We start from the raw sequence: 17824 nt of genomic DNA, 5'->3' as shown, positions 1-17824 counted from the left end.
TTGTCAGCGGTTGTGGCTTTTTACTGAAGTGGGGTGCCCTGTGTCGGTTTCTTTTGTTTTTTGCAGAAGAAGATGTGGCTGAGCCCTCAGTGTGCCGTGGCCACTTTCCGTCTGCTAGTTGACCACGTACGTCGTCAGTACCGGCAGGACCCCTGTCAGCTGCTGGCACCTGTACGCCTAGTGGTAAGTGGCAGTTGGCCCAATTTCGGTGTACTGTTGGTCACACCTGGGCTCCCTCTGGGGTTCGATTTTACTCAGAGAGAGCGAGAGCGTTCTTGGCTGCTGATTGGATGTGGTGCTCCAGCTTGCGCGTAATCAACCAATGAGACATTCTTGACTCGTTCGTGCATTTGCAATTGGGCAACGTTTTAGTGAGAACGTCTCGCCAACGCACTATAGCAAGAGAGGTATTGTGCCCTCTGATGTGCTTGTCCTCGGTAGCCATTCATTTACCGGGCGATGTCAGCTTGTGTACGGCAGCAGAACAACTTGAGACTTGAAAAGGAAGCGCAAGTTGTCAATTGCTCTGAACGTGAAATAGCAGACGATCACAGTTTCTGACAGCTTTTAATCACACTTTACCACGGTTCTGGGTCCACAGCAGACCATCAACTGTTTTTTTTCGGTTTGTTAGCGGACGACATGCGGTGTTTTCATGTTTTATTAGGAAGTTTTAGAATAACGTACGCAATTTTAGCGCACGCTAGAGCTAAATTTAGCGCTTGTAATATTGCACGCGACGCAAAAGAGTTTTAGAATAGCGTTTCTCCGCCGCGACGCAAAAGCCCAAGCAGCTTGCGCTTGCAACGCCACCAAGATACAGTCAACATTTTTATTTTCCACACAAAATGCTGTAACTTTAGAAAAAAACAATTTTTTTTTGGTTCAGAGTACTGTTGAGACCGGTTATAACGAGGTCATGTATAACGAAATAGCGGCTACTGCAAAGCGATCACGATTTCATATTCCCTTTTGCACTTCGTTATAACCGTAGTTGGTTATAATGAAATAGCGGATATAGCGAAGTGATTTCCGATTCCTGTTGACTTCGTTATAACCGGTCTCGACAGTACTATTTTAGCATTGTTTAAAGATGAGAATGCGACGCGAGCGGTTGACAAGTCGTGTCCGCTTGCGTCGCCTCGGCAAGAGAGGTCTCGTGTACTGACCTTCACACATCGTACCTTTGCCGAGAAATGTTCGCGCGTCGCAAGCATCAAGAGTCCGGGGGTCGTTGCCAAACCTCGTACAATGTCGTCCCGTATTGAAAATCACAGTCGCGAAGATGCCACCGACGTCGCACTCACGACGCCGCCAAAGCAGCCGCCGACATAATCCTGGAAGCCGCCATTTTTCTTAACTGTGCTCGTCTTGGCATTACCCAACTTCTCATCACGAATCCTCCTTGGAGAAGCGCAAAGACTCTTTGCGTACGCACGCTATTTCCGAGAAATAGCGCACGCTAAAATTGCGCTCGCAAAGCGCAAAACCTGGTTTGCGTTCGGAGCATGCGCAGTATCGATGACGCTATTCTTTGTGTATGCAAAGCTTTAGCGTGCGCTATTCTAAAACTCCCTATTTCCGTCTGCGATGGACGCTTCGTATCCGACAGACTGCGTTCTTGAGCTTGTCCTTGTCTCTCCGAGTCATGTTAGTGCCTACGAGAACACTCGGTTCTTTCTCGCCAAGTTTTCCGCCAGTGCACTCAAGAAGTCCTTGGTCCTGAGTTGCAAGACAAACTCTTCAGCTTTTGCACAAGTTATTGGTTCGTTGAGGGGCAGGTTTTGGCTACATGATCCCCTTGTCCAAAACACCAAGCACTTTTCTTGCTCTTCGGGGTCAGGCAGTTGCAGTCCTTTGTGATCCAAACCACGTACTGGCAAAAGCACTCTGCAGCTCTTATTGGTCAGTAAGAATCCTTGTTAGACTACTTTAAGGAATGCCATACTTCAAAGCGAGCGCCAGTTTTGTGAAGCAATCGCTACCAAAATCATTAATGATTTCAAGTTTCTTTTTTAATGCAAGGGAATGGTGCAGCCGCTTTCGTTTTGTTATCAAAGGTGCTATATAAAAGGCTAGCCTAGCCTCCAAAACGTTCGAAACGGACAGGTTGACGTTACAATGCCAACATTACCAGAAACAGAGGGAGACGAACAATCATGCATACAGCGATGGTGCTATGAAAATATCAAAGAGCACAAGAAACTCTTTTTGTATAATTTTAGTGTTTCTTTTTAGCCAGAGGTATGAAAATTTTTGTTTATGGAAACCTTTTGCCTTGCGTAAATATGAAATAAAAAACTTCACGGGTGCTGTTCCGTTTAGGGGCACTTCCGTTTGAACGACTTCTGTTTACCGAGATTTCAATGTAATTCTATTCTGGTTTGTTCAAGGTCTTTTATAATTCATTATGTTTTTTACTTGTCCTATAGTTTTCTGTAGAAATATGACCGACCTTACAGAGACCCCTGCAGTTATTTTGCTGGTTTGTCCATTCCCGTTCTCTTCTTGGCCTCTAGGTGTTGCAAGCCAGCACGTCGTTTCCCTGACAACGACAAACACATGGAGCTGCCTTTATCTATGTCCACTGACTAATGGGCTTAACTAAATTTATGTTGTTTGCTGTTTGGATACTCAGAAAATTCAAACCTCACGAAACCTGCCACATTTCATTGTACCGTAATTTGCCTTGTGTTCAGTCGTCCCGGTGGCTCGTAAGCAAAGTGCCGACCTACGCATCCCCAGGTGGGGGGTTCGAATCCCGGTCGAGGTGCCTGCAATCTGACCGAGGCTTGTGTAACTGAGGCGGTGTAACCGAGATTTCGGTTGCCCGTCAAAAGGTCCACGGGCGGTTGAAATGAATCCTCAGTCCTCCTCTAGCAGGCGTGCCAGATTCCCTTCATTGGCTCAGCACGTAAAATACCCAAGTTTGATTTCGATCGGATTGCCTTCTGGTTCTGCTACGATTGTTTGGCGACACTATTGGTCACCGCTGCCGCCGGCCTCGACGCCTCACTTGGATGTCCCATTTTCTTTCATGCCCGACTTGGTTCGCGGGGAATCGCGTTTGACAGATTTTGGTCTCGAATCAATTGGTCGTTCCTTTAGTCATTCTAAATCACTGAGATGGAGACTACGGCTTTCGTGACCATACCTCCTCCTAGACGTGAGCAAAGTACCCCTAAAATTTGCCTTTTGGAGTTGGGAGGCTAGAATTTACACCTCAGCTTTTTTAATGCAGACTGCATCTCGACGGAAGAAAAAATGGGATTTGTGTCACGTTGTTGTTGTCTTACCGTGCTTCGATCAGCTAAATTTAGCGGGATGCTAACTATGGTTTACGTGGCTGGTGCCAGTATGAGTCACGGGGTCGGACGACCATGTGACGTGCATCAGGCAATGTTACTATAGTAAGTTACAGGTCAAGAGGGTAGCGGCAAATGTTTCTCAAAGGGATTCATATATCCCTCCGCCACCTCCGCATCCAACAGCGTCTCATAGTTTCTGTTACGTCGTGGCCAACGTGGGAGAGAATTTTGCCTTCCTGTAAACATTTGTTTTATCTTTCGACTTTGACTTAGTGTTGTGGAAGCTGCGAGAAGGAGATTAGAGTTTCCCTCCTCCGATGGAAACAAATACGACTTCGGGGAGTTAGGTTCCCCCTCCCATGGATACAAAGGCCACTTCCAGGGGCTCGGTTCCCTCTATGATGAATACAAAGGTCGCTTTCTTAAAAGGTGGGAGTTGGAGACAAGTTAATTGGCATCGCTCTGTAGCCATTATATAGTCATTGAAGCAAAACAAGGGGCGTTTCCAGTGAACTCTTCTTTCGACTGCGGATGGATTTGAAACGGGCGCATCACGCTTGTGGGAGGTGCTTCTCCTAACTTCTTGACTCGTAACCGTCTATAGATTATCTCCTTTGTCGAGATCCAGTGGATGTGGTTACCCCCACTTCGCTCGCATCAATCGGTGCCTCCCGTCGTTTGAAGCGCCATCGAGATTTACGTTTCAAAACTGTGTGCTCCATAACATGCGCTGGAACATCATCTAGACGCTGTACTTCGAAATGTATGTATTTCTTAGGATACACTACAGTTACCATAGCAGCCATCCGGCGCATTGAACGACGGGAGGCGAGCCGCGGGGGGGAGGAGGAGGGAGGAGGGGGGAGGGAGAGGGGAGGGCAGGGGAGAGCAGGGTACTTCTTCCGCAAGCAGCATCAGTGAGCTGTTCCATAACTGAGCTAATCCAATAACGTTGGCGTCGGGTCACCCCAGGTCTTGGAGCTTTCTTATTTCTTTGCCAAGCCCAACGAAACAGCACAGGCTTGTTCAGATTTTTGTGCAGATTTCAAATATCTGTTATTTCTTTTTAATTAGTAGTAGGTTAATTCTCAGGATATTTATATTTTGCCAGACTTTGTTTCCAAAAACATTAGTGAAAAACCATTTTTAAAGTAGAATGCATGTGGTTAGATACTACTAAAAATATGAAGACTAGAATGTTGGAAGCACTTTTTAGATTGAACCATTATTAGTGACTTTACAACACATTAAAGTTCAGTGCTCGATGTCTGACTACCAAGCAATAAAACAATAGTTAAATTTAAAAAAAAATGTTCTATACCTATATTAAAAGCTCTTGTTCCATCATCGTATGCTATGCTCATTTAGCTACATTTTCTAAACAAATTATATTTCTGTCTGCCCTAAATGCTGAGGTATCCCTCCTGAAAATTTGTAGAGTCCAAAATGTGCGTTTTGAAAAAACTTTGTTTCAGCATCAGCTTCAGTGCAATTTTGGCCCACATAGATAATATAATGATATTATGGCTCAAACATTAATCTTCAAAGTAGGAAACTTGGCAGATCAAAAGAAAAATAGCTATAGATTTCAAAATTGCCATGTTCCAAAAAAAACTGATTTTTAGGAATTTTTGTGCTTTGAAGAACCATATCTTCCCTTAATAACATCTACCACATTTACTCGAGTAATAGCCATACTATTTATGAACAAGGCCCTTGCGTCTGCTTTTTCCGCAGAGCACATATACAGCCAATCATCGCGATGCGCGAAAATAGCATAGCTAATAACTAGATTGAGAACACCATTCTGCATACAAATGCAATCTTCACAGATGGTATCTTCGTGCCGAGACGATATCTCTGTCCTGTAAACCGTTGCAGTCATGCTGCCGATCGCGGTGATTGGCAAGCCGCATTCTCTGCGGAAAAGCGAACTCTCAGGTTTTATTCATAAACAGTGCAGCTATTACTCGAGTAAGTACGGTAGTAACGTTCAGTTTCAAGTCGTGGCGTAACATGACGTCATGTGACGGGACCTTCTTGTGCAACATCAGGTTACCCGACATCGCAGTGCCAGGTGACGTCGCACTGCACAGATGTTTGCACATTTACCGCCGAAGCGTTTTGACTATGGAACGTCTGGGCAGTAGGTCAAGGCAGCGTCTTCCTTTTTTTTTTGCAGATCATGAAGTTCCTTGTGAGTCTGCGGACCAACGCCCTGTACCAGATCGGCATGAACGAAGGGTCATGAGAGGGAATTCGCTACAGCCCCCACCTCCTCTGCCCCTTCAGGTAGAAAATGGGGTGGGGCTTAGTAAGTTGGGTCGTGCTTAAAATAGGAGAGTTCGGCCACAAAAAGCGGTAGCGGCCCTCGGGCCTGTGCCAAGGCAGGGAAGATTAGCGTGCAAGAACAGCTGCTGGAAGCGTCCAAACTCTCCTTTGTTCACATCCACCTCCTTCCTCACACAGTAGGCTCTCATCAGTTCAAACTCCAGGAGGCGACAAATTTCATCTGAATTATCGGAAGTTTGAATTTTTGGACATTTGTCTACACATGATGTGAGCTGAAATGATGACTTGTTATATGGATGGCTACACACACAAAGCAGATATTTGATGAGTATGCCACAGATGAAGAATTCGTGAAAGGTATGAGATAAGTTTGTTCGTCTCTCAAAAATGTTTTTCATTGTGGACTGTGTAGACAGCACATGACACCTCAAAACACAAGTTTTGTTCATCCGGCAAAAAAGTTGTCTATTGTGGACTATTATCCCGAGTGGGCTCGCTTATCATGGAACAGCGGTGCACTGCGGAGATGCAGCACCTGTGGGGCCGCGGGTGTTGCTGAACAGGGTTGAGAGAACAAAAAGTATGAGTTACACGAGAGACAACCTTTAGGACAACGCCTAGGATGACTTCTCGGACTACCTCTAGGACGATCTCTAGGACGTCCTCGAGGACGATGCCTAGAGATGATAACAAGGGATCAGAACCTCACTATCTAATAATGCCAAGGAAGGCTGACTCATTCTGGTTGCCCCTTTCTTTTTGTTTTTATTTATTCATACTTTCCACGTCCAATGGGGCTTTTCCTGTCGAAACGTGAGGACGCCATCTTTCCCAGACCCCAGCGTATAACAGCTTCGCTGTAAAAATCATGTATCCCTTGAGATCAGCTATGCCAATAGCTCAGTGGCTATGATATCCAACTGCCACTGCAGCAACCAAAGTTCAGTTTCCACCAGGGATCAAACTTGATTTATTATGTCAGTGTTGGGTAAAGTACATCGAAAAGATACTTCAAGTAAAGTACAAAGTAAATGATACGTGATGTACTTTAAGTGAAGTATGAAGTACACTTGGTGCAATGTACTTGAAGCAAAGTACTATAAACAATGTAATTTCAAGTAAAGTGCAAGTATTTTAACACAATCTTTCATGACGCCCTTCCATTCCCCTATACAATGATTTTTTAACTGGTATGCATTGCCCAGGGGTATTTTCGAAAACAGCGGCGAATATTTGATAAAGTGGCCACAGAGTAGTTATTTTCAGGAATTAAGCCAAATTCAGAAGTCCCACTTCTGAATTTGGCACCCCTTGCAGTGGATTGCTGCACTCAAGGGTGCTAAATGTACTAGGAGAGAGCATGACGTCAACCCCGTAGCTTCTGAAACAAAAATAAGAACAAAAAGCAGTGACTGTGCAAGCGAGCTGGTTATAATTAATCATAATGTGACACCTGAGGTTGGGGTGTGAAAAAATGAAAGAACTTTCAAATAGAAGGGAAAGACAAAAAAGAATGTCTCAAAAGGTTGTGACGTTCTTCTCCGCTGTCTTTTACTTTGACTTGAAAATTTCGTTTTTCGCATTACAGTCTCAGATGCTACATTACGATTAATTTTTCTCTCCTAATACTTTAAACCTCCTCGCTTGCGCTGACCGACCAAGACGTAGCGAGATTTCAAAAAGCTATGGGAACGCCGCCCCCAGAACAAACGGACCGATGCGTCGTCTGTTTGCGTTTCTGGTGAGAGTAGGATATCCCTCCCAGTATTTCTTCGGAGTAGACAAGGCATCATTTCGTGATACAAATTTAACAAAACCAAATTTGGAGAACATACTTTGAAGTCGGGAATTGTACTTTCCTCGGGAAGTACCAGAAAAAAATACTTTAAGTAAAGTACAAGTACATACTCGGAGAATAAAGTAAAGTACAAGTTTTCTAAATCTACTTGAAGCAGTACTTTAGGTACAATGTACTTAAAGTACTTCCCAACACTGTGAGCTTAACAGAATGAACTGTAATAGACCCTGGAGAAGGGGAACAAGGGAAACAAAGGACAAACACAAATCGCCAAACACAGCTAGATGACTGGTGCATGACCCAAAAAGTCTGCCTGGTCCTGGTTTCAAACCAGGGACCTCTTCATTATAGGAGAGCGCTCTACCAACTGAGTTAACAGGTTTTATCAGTGGCCACCAGTTTAACACCAACACGGGTGAACAGCCTACTTTTTAAGGTTGTAATGTTAATGCAATTAATGCAAAGGTGCAGGCAAGTACAATTATAAACTCTTTCTCCTGTTTAGCTCAGTTGCTAGAGCTCTCCACTGGAAATGGAGAGGCCCCTGGTCCCATACCATCCAGGCAGATTTTTTCAGCATGCACCAGTCACGTAGCTGTGTTTGGAGATTTGTGTTTGTCATTTGTCCCCCTTGTTCCCCCTCTCCATGGTTTAAAGGGGTACTCCGGAGATTTTCTCATGGTTGCTGATTTGCCTCAAAATTGACTCAACAGACCAATAGACAGGCTGTACCAGTTCTTAAGTATTGTGTGAAAAGAAAAGCATTTCGCAAAGTTATTGAATTTTCTAATTTCGTTTTCATAGTGTTTCTTGAACCGGGAGCTGGCAACATTGAAGTGTTATGAGGGAAATGGTACAAAGTGGGCAGTATGCCACGTTCCCAAGTGATTGCAAGACGTCTGGTGGTAGGAATTAAAAGAATGATTGGTAGCTGATTCACTGAGAAGCACGCAAAAAACGCTCGGCATACTCTCTTCAAGACGACCTGAAAGTCTGTATCATTTGTGACGTCACACCACCGGAGAGCACGCGGAAATTTGAATGCTGGTTTCGGCATCATCTTCATTTACGGTTTTCTCAATTGCTATATTGAATTTCGAAAAATAAACATGTTTTCAACCCATTTTTCACTCCGGGCCCATGGGTTAGCTTTATTTAATACAACATGCCATCATTCTAAGGCGCAACCGCTTTTACAGCGGAGCTGTTAAAGGGGCACTCAAGTGGTTTCTGAGTTTGTGTTTTGATGATGACAGCTGAATTTAAACGCCCTAAGTATCCCTAAAAACCCAAAAGAATAATCATACGGTGATTATTTCTTTAATAAAAATGTACTTGAAGGCCGCCAAACCTCGGATCCATCCGAAAACGAAACCACCCTCATTGGTCCTCGCACGCTTATCAAAAGAATCTCGGGCCAATGACGTTGGACGACGTTTCGTTGCGCAGTGATCCCGAGGTAGCTGCGTCGGCCGAACCTCTTTGTCATTCGAGCTTCGATCATGGCGGAGTTTTCTACGCTCAAAGACCTGACGCTGTAGAGATTGAAATTCTTCGGCGGACAGCTGACCTGGGGATGATTTCCTATGACGCCACACCGACGTGCGATGTGGACGATAGCAGAGCTTCAGAGTCATGTTCGGGTTCCGAGGACGACGAAACGCAGACCTTTTCGGGCGTTCTTCGATTTGCGGTTGAGGCAAGTCGTAACCAAGCACACGTTTGACATCGCAGCGTTACCTCTGGTACGTGATGTCAAACGATGTTGCCACGTTGACTTTCGCATCGGGAGGGCGGGGGGAAGGCTGGTTCAGACATGTGCAACGAGCGCGTACCTACGACTGCGTCCGTTGCAACCGGAGCGACCGCAACGACCGCTCTGCGCCGTGCGTACACACACCTGCAACCACTACAACAAGCGCAGCGGGTCGTCAGCATGGCGACCGCTTCTATACGCCGCCGTCAGCTGTTTCAGCGGCCCCTCTAAAAAGAGGATGCACTGCCACACAATGCTGTAACAGAATTTAGACAGAAAGTTTTCTATAGCCTAAAGCTTTATTATTTTTTCTTGATAGGCTTGCAGGGTAGAGTGGATGAAAAAAAGAAAATAAAAAGATGCAGTCCGCTGTCTTGGATGATCACGACTCTAATACACGACATCGCAATAGTACAAATATCACCACACGCCTTTTCTATGATTATAAAAGACAATGTAATCTTAGCAGCGATATAGCAACGTAGAAATATGATTTCGTGATCAGATAGACGTTGAGAGCGTTCAGGATTGCTAACACTAATCACTTTTCTCTGGTCATGAAAACACATGCAAATTCGCATCCTTTAAACGGTATGGACCAGTAATACCTTGAACTTGAGCACACGCATGAAATGCGCCAAATAAGAAATCCGGGCGATGTTCGAGGACACAAATGCTTAGAAAGTACCACTGTAGTCGAAGTAAACAAACACGACGGCACGGGCGTTTCTGCTGTCTTGAGAGTGCCGCCACGACATCGCTGCACGCGTAGGTGGATCTTCCCTTCTAGTACGTGCTGGGTTATCATAGCAACACACGACGAATATTCACAGTCAAGGATAGCGCTTTTACGACATATTTAAATCAACTGAAAATTGTTTCTTTAGCGAAACTTTACAAAGACCGCCAAAATTTTCAAACATACGATAATTTTATTGGTCCTCGCAAGTACAGAAAAGAGTCCGCACACACTCTATTCCTGCAGGATTAATAGTCGGTTCTGCCTTGTAAAACTGAAGATACTCATTCACTGACACTTCCTTAACGCCATCGCACCAAAAAGTAGCTTCTCCGAAAACCGCTTGAGTGCCCCTTTAACAGCAGCGGCGTCAAGCAGGTAGTAAAAAATTCGACACCACCATTTTTTGTTACTTGCGGTCTGCTGGGCAAGTGTTCCTCTTCTGATCAAAGCGGTCAACACGACCCATCCACTTGTTAGCCTGAATGCACATTCGGACAGGACACACCAACTTTGGCACCACTGGCAAGCTTCCTCGTGGCTTCTACGACTTCTTCTGGGTCATGGTAGTTGGACATCGCGTGTACATTCTTGTTGTCGCGTCACTGTGGGCTGTGACACATCCTTTGGACCACCAGAGGTGCTGGCCTTTCTGAAGCTTGCACTCCTTGTTTAGCTCGATTGGTAGGTCCTTGCGTGTCTGTCTGAATGTGCATGCAGCTAGCACTCTCTGCTCCCTGAGCTTCTCCATCAGCTTTGTAGATGTAAACTAGTTGTCAAAAAACAACTGACTGTTCTCTTCCATGTGATGTGAAAGGGATAAAATGACGTGTTCGCCCAAGGAGAGATCGGGGGGTCGCTTGGTATCCTTTCCCTCGTATATCTGGAACTCTAGTAGGTAGCCAGTCTCGGAATCAGTACTACACCAAACTTTATAGCCTCGTTTCATCGGTTTCATTGGCATGTACTGTTTTAGTGAAGACAGTCCTTTGAACGGTATCATACTCTCGTCGATGGACTGATGCGTTGACGGCGCATATTCTCTCAGGAACCTTTCGCTCAAGGCAGTGACGAGAGGTTTCACTTTTGCCAGCTTATCAAAGCCGTCTTCTCCGCGTTTCTTCTCAAGTTCGTTGTTATTGAAATGAAGGCTGTTCATAATCACCTGAAATCGTTTGAAAGTCATGACGTTTGAGATCTCGCAAACGTTGAAGAACTTATCTGTGCTCTAGTACAAGTACAAGTGATGCACTGGGTGCACACTCATCAGGAAAAGCATGCCCAAGTACGCTTTGAGCTCATCTATAGTGAGGTTTTTCCACCCCGCTCGGCGTTTCTGATGCGCATAACGATTCGTCTCTAGCACGACTGTGTCAAGTACTTCTTCATCAAAATGCAATCCGAATGCGTCAGCGACACCTGATGCCTCGGTAAGCTTTTCGGAGTACCGAGGATCTCGATCTGGTGGGTCCTTCACAATCTCGGTAGGTAAGTCTGTGCACCACAAAGAGCAGGTTGCATCCACTTCATCTTCCTCGTGTTGTGATTAGGCAAAGCTGTCGACCTCCAATGTGCGTCGTCGGCGTTTTTCGGGCTTCTTCCTTTCATAGGATTTTCTTTTCTTCGATGTAGCACCTGCAGACGGCCCTGCTGCATTTTCGTCCCTTTCCGCTACGGTGTTTTCGACAGGAGCTAGCTCAGGAATGACGTCTTCTTTCGCTGGATGAATCGCCATCCGCGTCGCTTTGAGTCGGATCAACTGAAAGACTGAAGAAGAGTTCTACCGCCTTTTCGGACGTCAGCAACTTCCTCCCTAAAATTAAAAAAAAAAAAAAAAAAAAAAACTATGCGAGTCAGTTAACGGCGAGGAGCAAGGCTCATATTGAGGAGTTTCAGCGAATATAGGGTGCGCTCCGATCGACCCAACATGGCGGACAAGAGGGGGATAGATTTGCGACGCCCGTAGGCCGGTAGCGTATAAATAAAGCAAAGCGTGTCGTTCTCTGTTTGTTGCCGTGTGCGAGACGATCATCGTTTCAACCAAGACCTACCGTGATGCTACAGATGAAGTGTTCAAGCCAGTCGAAGGCAAAAACTCTTGCCATAGTCAAGATATGTGTGCAAGTGTTCGACGTGAGCTTTCACGTTGGTGCAGCTGTCGTCAAGTTGAACCGAATGTACGCGGGTCCAAAGGAACGTACTTATCAACAATATTCGCATGTTGAAACTGTGACGCGTACTTTATCTAAAACTAAAATTATCGGTCTGTGGCTACAAACATTTTCGTTGACATTGCTTAGATGATGTAACCATTCAGGCCTCGCATTAAACGGTGTTGCGAACTCTTCGGTTGTTCTAGTTAATTGTGCTAAAAAGCGGTTGGACGGAAAGTATGACAGCTACAGCATACAAGGGACGATTGAGGTCTTTATCCTGCGTTCTATGTATTGAAACATCGGTATCCTTGGTGTTATATTGCGATCAGCTGGTCGCCGATCGTCCTGTTTGTACGCATAATATAAACAAGCCCCGGCCGCGCCAATCTCATTTCGATGTGTTTGTGCACCCCTACAAGCCTCCTTTTGGCTCTTGCTGAAAGCTTTGTTGTAGTAGCAAAAGGCTCATCGGTCGTTCGAGTTAAATGTGCCACGGTGATATCTGCTGTGTGTGATCTGCTGACAATCAAGTCTGTATTAAATGCCAGAAGGAGAACACAGGTAAGCTTTTTTAACTTTTTTTTTTTTTACAAAACAGGGCAAAGATACTAGAACAAGAGCAACCTAAGCTGATATTTGAGTGTGCTCAAGAATGAATGCCAAAGGTGCTTATGCTAGGTGGTAGATGTATGCAGTTGATTTTTTGTTTGCCTCTCATTGTAAATTGGGAGATATGTATTAGCAAAAGACACGTGTCCTTTTAAAACTGTCTTTCATTACGGCAAAAATAGGTTTTCATACACAACCGAAGAGTCGCAACACCATTTAATGCGAGGCCTGAACGGTTACATCATCTAAGCAACGTCAACGAAAATGTTTGTAGCCGCAGACCGATAAATTTAGGTTTAGAGAAGTATGCGTCATAGTTTCAGCCTTAAACACGCAACAATGTTGATATGCACCTTTCTTGATAACTGCACCAACGTGAGAGAGCCCATGTCGAACACTTGCACACATATCTTGACTATGGTATGGCAAGATTTCTTGCTTGAAGTGAAGATCATCTCGCTACGATTAGCTACAACCACCCACCGCAGCGATGCAGGCGTCGAAGGGGCGCAACGCAGTCAGTCGCCGTCACCCGACGCTGCTCGTTTGGCAGTCACGGCTTTCCGTCCAGGTGCTTCGTTTGTACTTGGCACCGAGTGTTATTTTCTGTGCTTGTGTGTGCTCAGTGGCTAGATATGGGCCTCAAGAGCAGTTCTTCAGGCTCAATAGCGTTCGCCGAAGAACTTCTGAAGAAAATGCCACCCAGAAAAAATAGCACGAAGACGCAACGCACCAGCTTGGCGGACTATGCACTGGGCGCGGAAATCGGGCCATGCGGATTATACACCAAATGCAAACTATCTAAACAAGACAAAAGCATTTTTAGGCTCAAATTGACTTCTGCGGACTATACGCCTGGGCACTGGTGCTCCTTATTGTGCATTGTATATTTACTGCTGTTTGTTGTGGCTTGAGACTGCCTTACTGTAATGATGCAGAGGGATCCACTGAACCTTGAAATAAAGATATTTAAGCACATCTAGATGCAATGCCCCTTGAAGCCAGATGGTCAGGGAAAAGGTGTGCCATTACCTAATTTGCCAACAGCACACCAATGGTCACGATCAAAACTCAGAGTCAATGGGCTGTTTTTCACCACAATATTTACTGCCGTGTAATCACCAACTTGGTCCATCAAAAATCTTGAGGCTGTAGCCTATAGCACATTCATTCTGGATCTGCAAAGCTTATGCTGTAGACATGCATCATCACATGAGCATGTTTCTTATCAATCTTAAACGTAAAACGCTAGTTATGCAACGAAATTCCCATATTATCACATTTTTAGAAAATTGAATGGTCCCATCTGTCACACTGTTAGCTTTGAAAGTAAACCAATTCACAATACCACCAGTGGCATACATCGTGCCAAGCATTAGTGCCGCATGTGGCGCAAAAATATCCTAACTAGGGAAGAAACTTAATCGATCGTGTTGATTAAAGCACTTAAGTACGGGAGAAATTATCAATCAGAAGGTCACTCGAAAGGGAAGTTTTTTCGCTAAACGAATATGACTTTTTATTGAGCGTTCCGCAATGTAAGGCCGAAGACATTCACTCCGTGATTGGTACAGAAGCATTTGCTTAGCAGTCGGTCGTGCGTGCTAAAAACAATAAAAACAAAGGTGGATTAAAAACGCGATAGATTCGCCTTTGCACGGAGTACATACACTCAAAATCGTGTCAACATAAAGCGACTATGGTCCACGATGCTAGCAGGTGTCTTAAAATTTATCCTTGTAGTCGACGCAGCCGTGCACCAACCGAAAGCGTTGCTGCAAGCCCTTCCGCCGTCAACTTTGAGTCGCTGTTGATTCTGAAGAACTGCTCTATGAGGTACATATCCAGCCACTGAGCACATACACAAGCACAGGAAATAATACTCGGTTCCAAGTACAAGCGAAGAACCCGGGGCGGAAAGCCCGGAATGCCAAACGACCTGCGTCGGGCGACGGCGACTGATTGCGTAGTACACAGGTTGCGCTCCTTCGATGCCTGCATCGCTGCGGCGGGTGGTCGTAGCTGGTCGTAGCAGATCGTGTCACCTCTGTTGCTCGTACCGAAACACTAGAGCCACGTAATGTTCTTGCTGCCGAAGTTTATAAGCCTACGTTCGCGGTCAACGCATTTACACAAAGCCAACGCCCAGCGAACCTATCCCCCTCGTTCTCTTTGGGCGACCGGCCGCCAGGGCGGTGACACCGTCGCTGAAACTCCTCAATAAACTAGCCGCTTAGGGTTAGCCGGAGCATGGGGTGGAGACCTACAACGCGAACGCGACTGCTGAACGCGCCAACTACTGCCCTGTTTGTACGGATGTGGAGCCAACTACCGTTTAGATGTTAAAGCAACTGTGCTGAGAGGTTGCTGATGCTCCTACCAGGTGGCGCGAAAAGAAAATGTGGGACAGAGCCATATATAGACGCTTTGCAGCAGCTGTGCATGGGCACCGCCGTAACCAACGAGGTAGAGGGGCTTAGAGCGATAAACCGGGGTTCCGGTCCGCACTCGAAAGTGACCCCCATAAGGCGGCTGCCATTGTACGCAAAGTTGACCACACGTCACATGACCGAACCAAATGCGTGACGTCACAGGAAAGATGGCAGCGCCCATGCAGCGGCTAGCCCCAGCTGAGCCGGAGCTTGTCGGATGCTTTGTTGGTTGTCGTTCGTCTCGGCGAGTTGATTTCAGACGCAGAAGCCGTCATATGAGGCCGGTCGACAGCGACTTCAGAGTTCAGCGTGGTGTCTGACGTAGGTACAAGGTGAAAATACGGAGGAACGGTGTGCATTTCGCTGGTGACCGACGGCGATATTGCCACAGTAGAATATGCCCTACGTTGCTCGGACCTCGGATTGATTCGGATACCGCTAAGATAAAATTTAAGGCGACGTTTCTAAGCTCTCGTTGACCATCGGAACCTTCGAGATATGCAGTAAAGCGTGTGCAATATATTTGGATACACAGTTTAGCGACGGAAATTGCGCGAGTCGGGCTTGGCAGTGTGCAATCGTGGTGCCGCTTTGTTCAAATTCCCAAAGGCTCACTTTGGTTGTGCGGTGCACCGGAGAGCTGCCTTGCCGCTTGTAGTTCTCTTGCCGTGCTAAATGATACTGTGCTGCTTACCGAATTGTTCCGGCGTAGACGTGCACTTTCGCGGAGAACAGGTGTGTGGTGCGCCGAAGAGCTGCCTTCAAGCTGGTAATTCCTGTGCCGTGCTTCAGGTGATGCTGTGCTGCCTACTAAATTGTTCTGGCGTGGACGTGCATCTTCACGGAGCACAGGTGTTGCAGTTGGTATTGATTCCGCTGGTCTGTCGCATGTTTCGTCGACACCAAAGTTTCATCAACACTCGTTACGCGCATTGCAAGCTGTATGGACATTTCATCGCCCGTGTTACCTACCCAGTCCATCCATTCACGCCGCTTTTGCGACGACAGTCTGCAGCGGCTCATTACCAGAAAAGTGGTCTCGCATCAATTTCAATTCAGCTCGTCGACGGCAGTCGCCAGACCCCGAAGGAGAGGATTTATTCGGACAAAATTCCACTAAAGCAGTGCAGCTTCTTTAGTGGTCAGGATAGACTCTTTTCTGACTGTTTTGTTATATTGTCACGGATGCTTGCTCCAGTCCTATTTTCTATCAATATTTACTATTCTGGAAAGTTCCAGGCCATGCTCAGCTGTCATTGTATGTTCTGGTGGAGGTGCTGCGCACTTTACCCATAGCCCTTCACTCTGTGTGTACCCTGGCTGCTGCTCAGCCGAGTTGCTCGATAACAAGACACGGGTGGCATATTATCCCGAGTCTTAAACAACCGGCGAGCCATGAACCAAGTCCTATCCCGTGCCCGGCAGAAAAACCGCAAGACGAGCGAGTACCACAAGGACTAAACTCAGAAATACGCTACGAAGAACTTGAAATCCAAGCCAGTCGCTGCTACCAGCAAGAACCACCGGAATTAGGTCTTTTGCCAGAAAAAAACGAAGCTGACTAAGCCAACAAGGACAAACCTGTAGCAGCAAACCACGTCAGCTCCCACCATCGTTTGCACGCCCGTCGCACCTCGCACTCTGATGCCCTTTCACGCAAGGTGCATAAGACGTCGAGGGTTGGATTGAACAATATGACCGTGTCGCCCGCCACAGTGGGTAGATGGACAACCAGCTCCTGCAGAACCTATAATTCTCATGGAAGACTCTGCGAGGCTCTGCTATGAGAACCACGAATCCTTAACGTCGTGAGAAGTTTGCAAGATCGAGCTGAAGTGGATGTTCATCAGCCGACAATGACGAGAGAGAGCCGAATTCCTGATTCTGTCCAGGACACGGCCCCAACGAGAGCGTCACCACATCTGTGGAGGACGTTTTGCTTCTGATCGAGCACACGTCAACCCTGCAGATGCTACAAAAGAAAAGAAGCTAAGAATCCCATGTTCCTCATGTGAGGGACAACACCTTCAGCAGCCTTGTCCGCAACCCCACAACAACAGTCGAAGGGTTCATATCAGTGAAGCTTCCAACATTGAATGTACACTGCAGGCCCGAGCATGTCACTATCAACAACTCCCCAGCGTCGCGACACTCGGGTCGTCCAGCTGCAATTTCGACGTCAGCCCCCCAGGCATCCATGACATCATTCACTCCGGTGTCGGGGAGGAAGCAAGGAGGCTAGTTCTTGCCATCAGCTGCCCGGCTCTTATTTTGATCGCCGAGATTGTTTCAGAAGTTCGACAGGCATTTCAACTGGAGACTTCTTCGAGCGAAGCGGCATCTGACGAAACGAGGGCGACTTATGCCACAAAGTCACAACGACCACAACCGGCCACCTGTTACTATTCAATGCCAATTCAACGAAACACCCCAACGCCGAAGCATTCCCGACATCCGGAAGAACCAGTGTAGTTCCGCGCTGAACAAAGTACACCGAGGAATACGGAGGTACTGCGAATGGCCGACCGAAAACCGCTTTGCTACCACTGCATGAGGCCCACCATGTCTACTGGAGGTACCCGTACCAATGAATTGGCCTGCAAGGGTTCGTGCCAAACAACCCTCGACGACGTCCCGACGAGCGTCCGGGGAAGATTGAGGATTATCTACGGCGGTCTTTGTCCCTGGTGCCGACATTACCTCGAAGCTCGTGATCTACTTCATCTGGACGGGA

General features: G+C 46.4%; 1 protein-coding gene across 1 annotated transcript; it reads right to left on the bottom strand.

Moving 5' to 3' along the window:
* Positions 1-10662: 10662 nt before the first annotated feature.
* LOC120847685 (piggyBac transposable element-derived protein 3-like) lies at positions 10663-11079 on the bottom strand. Its single transcript, XM_040219542.1, has one exon. It carries the CDS (start codon positions 11077-11079, stop codon positions 10663-10665), a length of 417 nt encoding a protein of 138 aa, XP_040075476.1.
* Positions 11080-17824: the final 6745 nt, after the last annotated feature.

This window comes from Ixodes scapularis, unplaced genomic scaffold (genome assembly GCF_016920785.2).
Source record: "Ixodes scapularis isolate PalLabHiFi unplaced genomic scaffold, ASM1692078v2 ptg001421l_1__unscaffolded, whole genome shotgun sequence".
Taxonomy (NCBI): domain Eukaryota; kingdom Metazoa; phylum Arthropoda; class Arachnida; order Ixodida; family Ixodidae; genus Ixodes; species Ixodes scapularis.
Note: the sequence above shows the minus strand (reverse complement) of the source record. Positions and strands in the feature narration are given on the sequence as shown.

What these genes read in the sequence shown, in the direction of transcription:
- LOC120847685 (XM_040219542.1), bottom strand. Translation starts at nt 11,079, where the DNA reads ATGACTTTCAAACGATTTCAGGTGATTATGAACAGCCTTCATTTCAAT.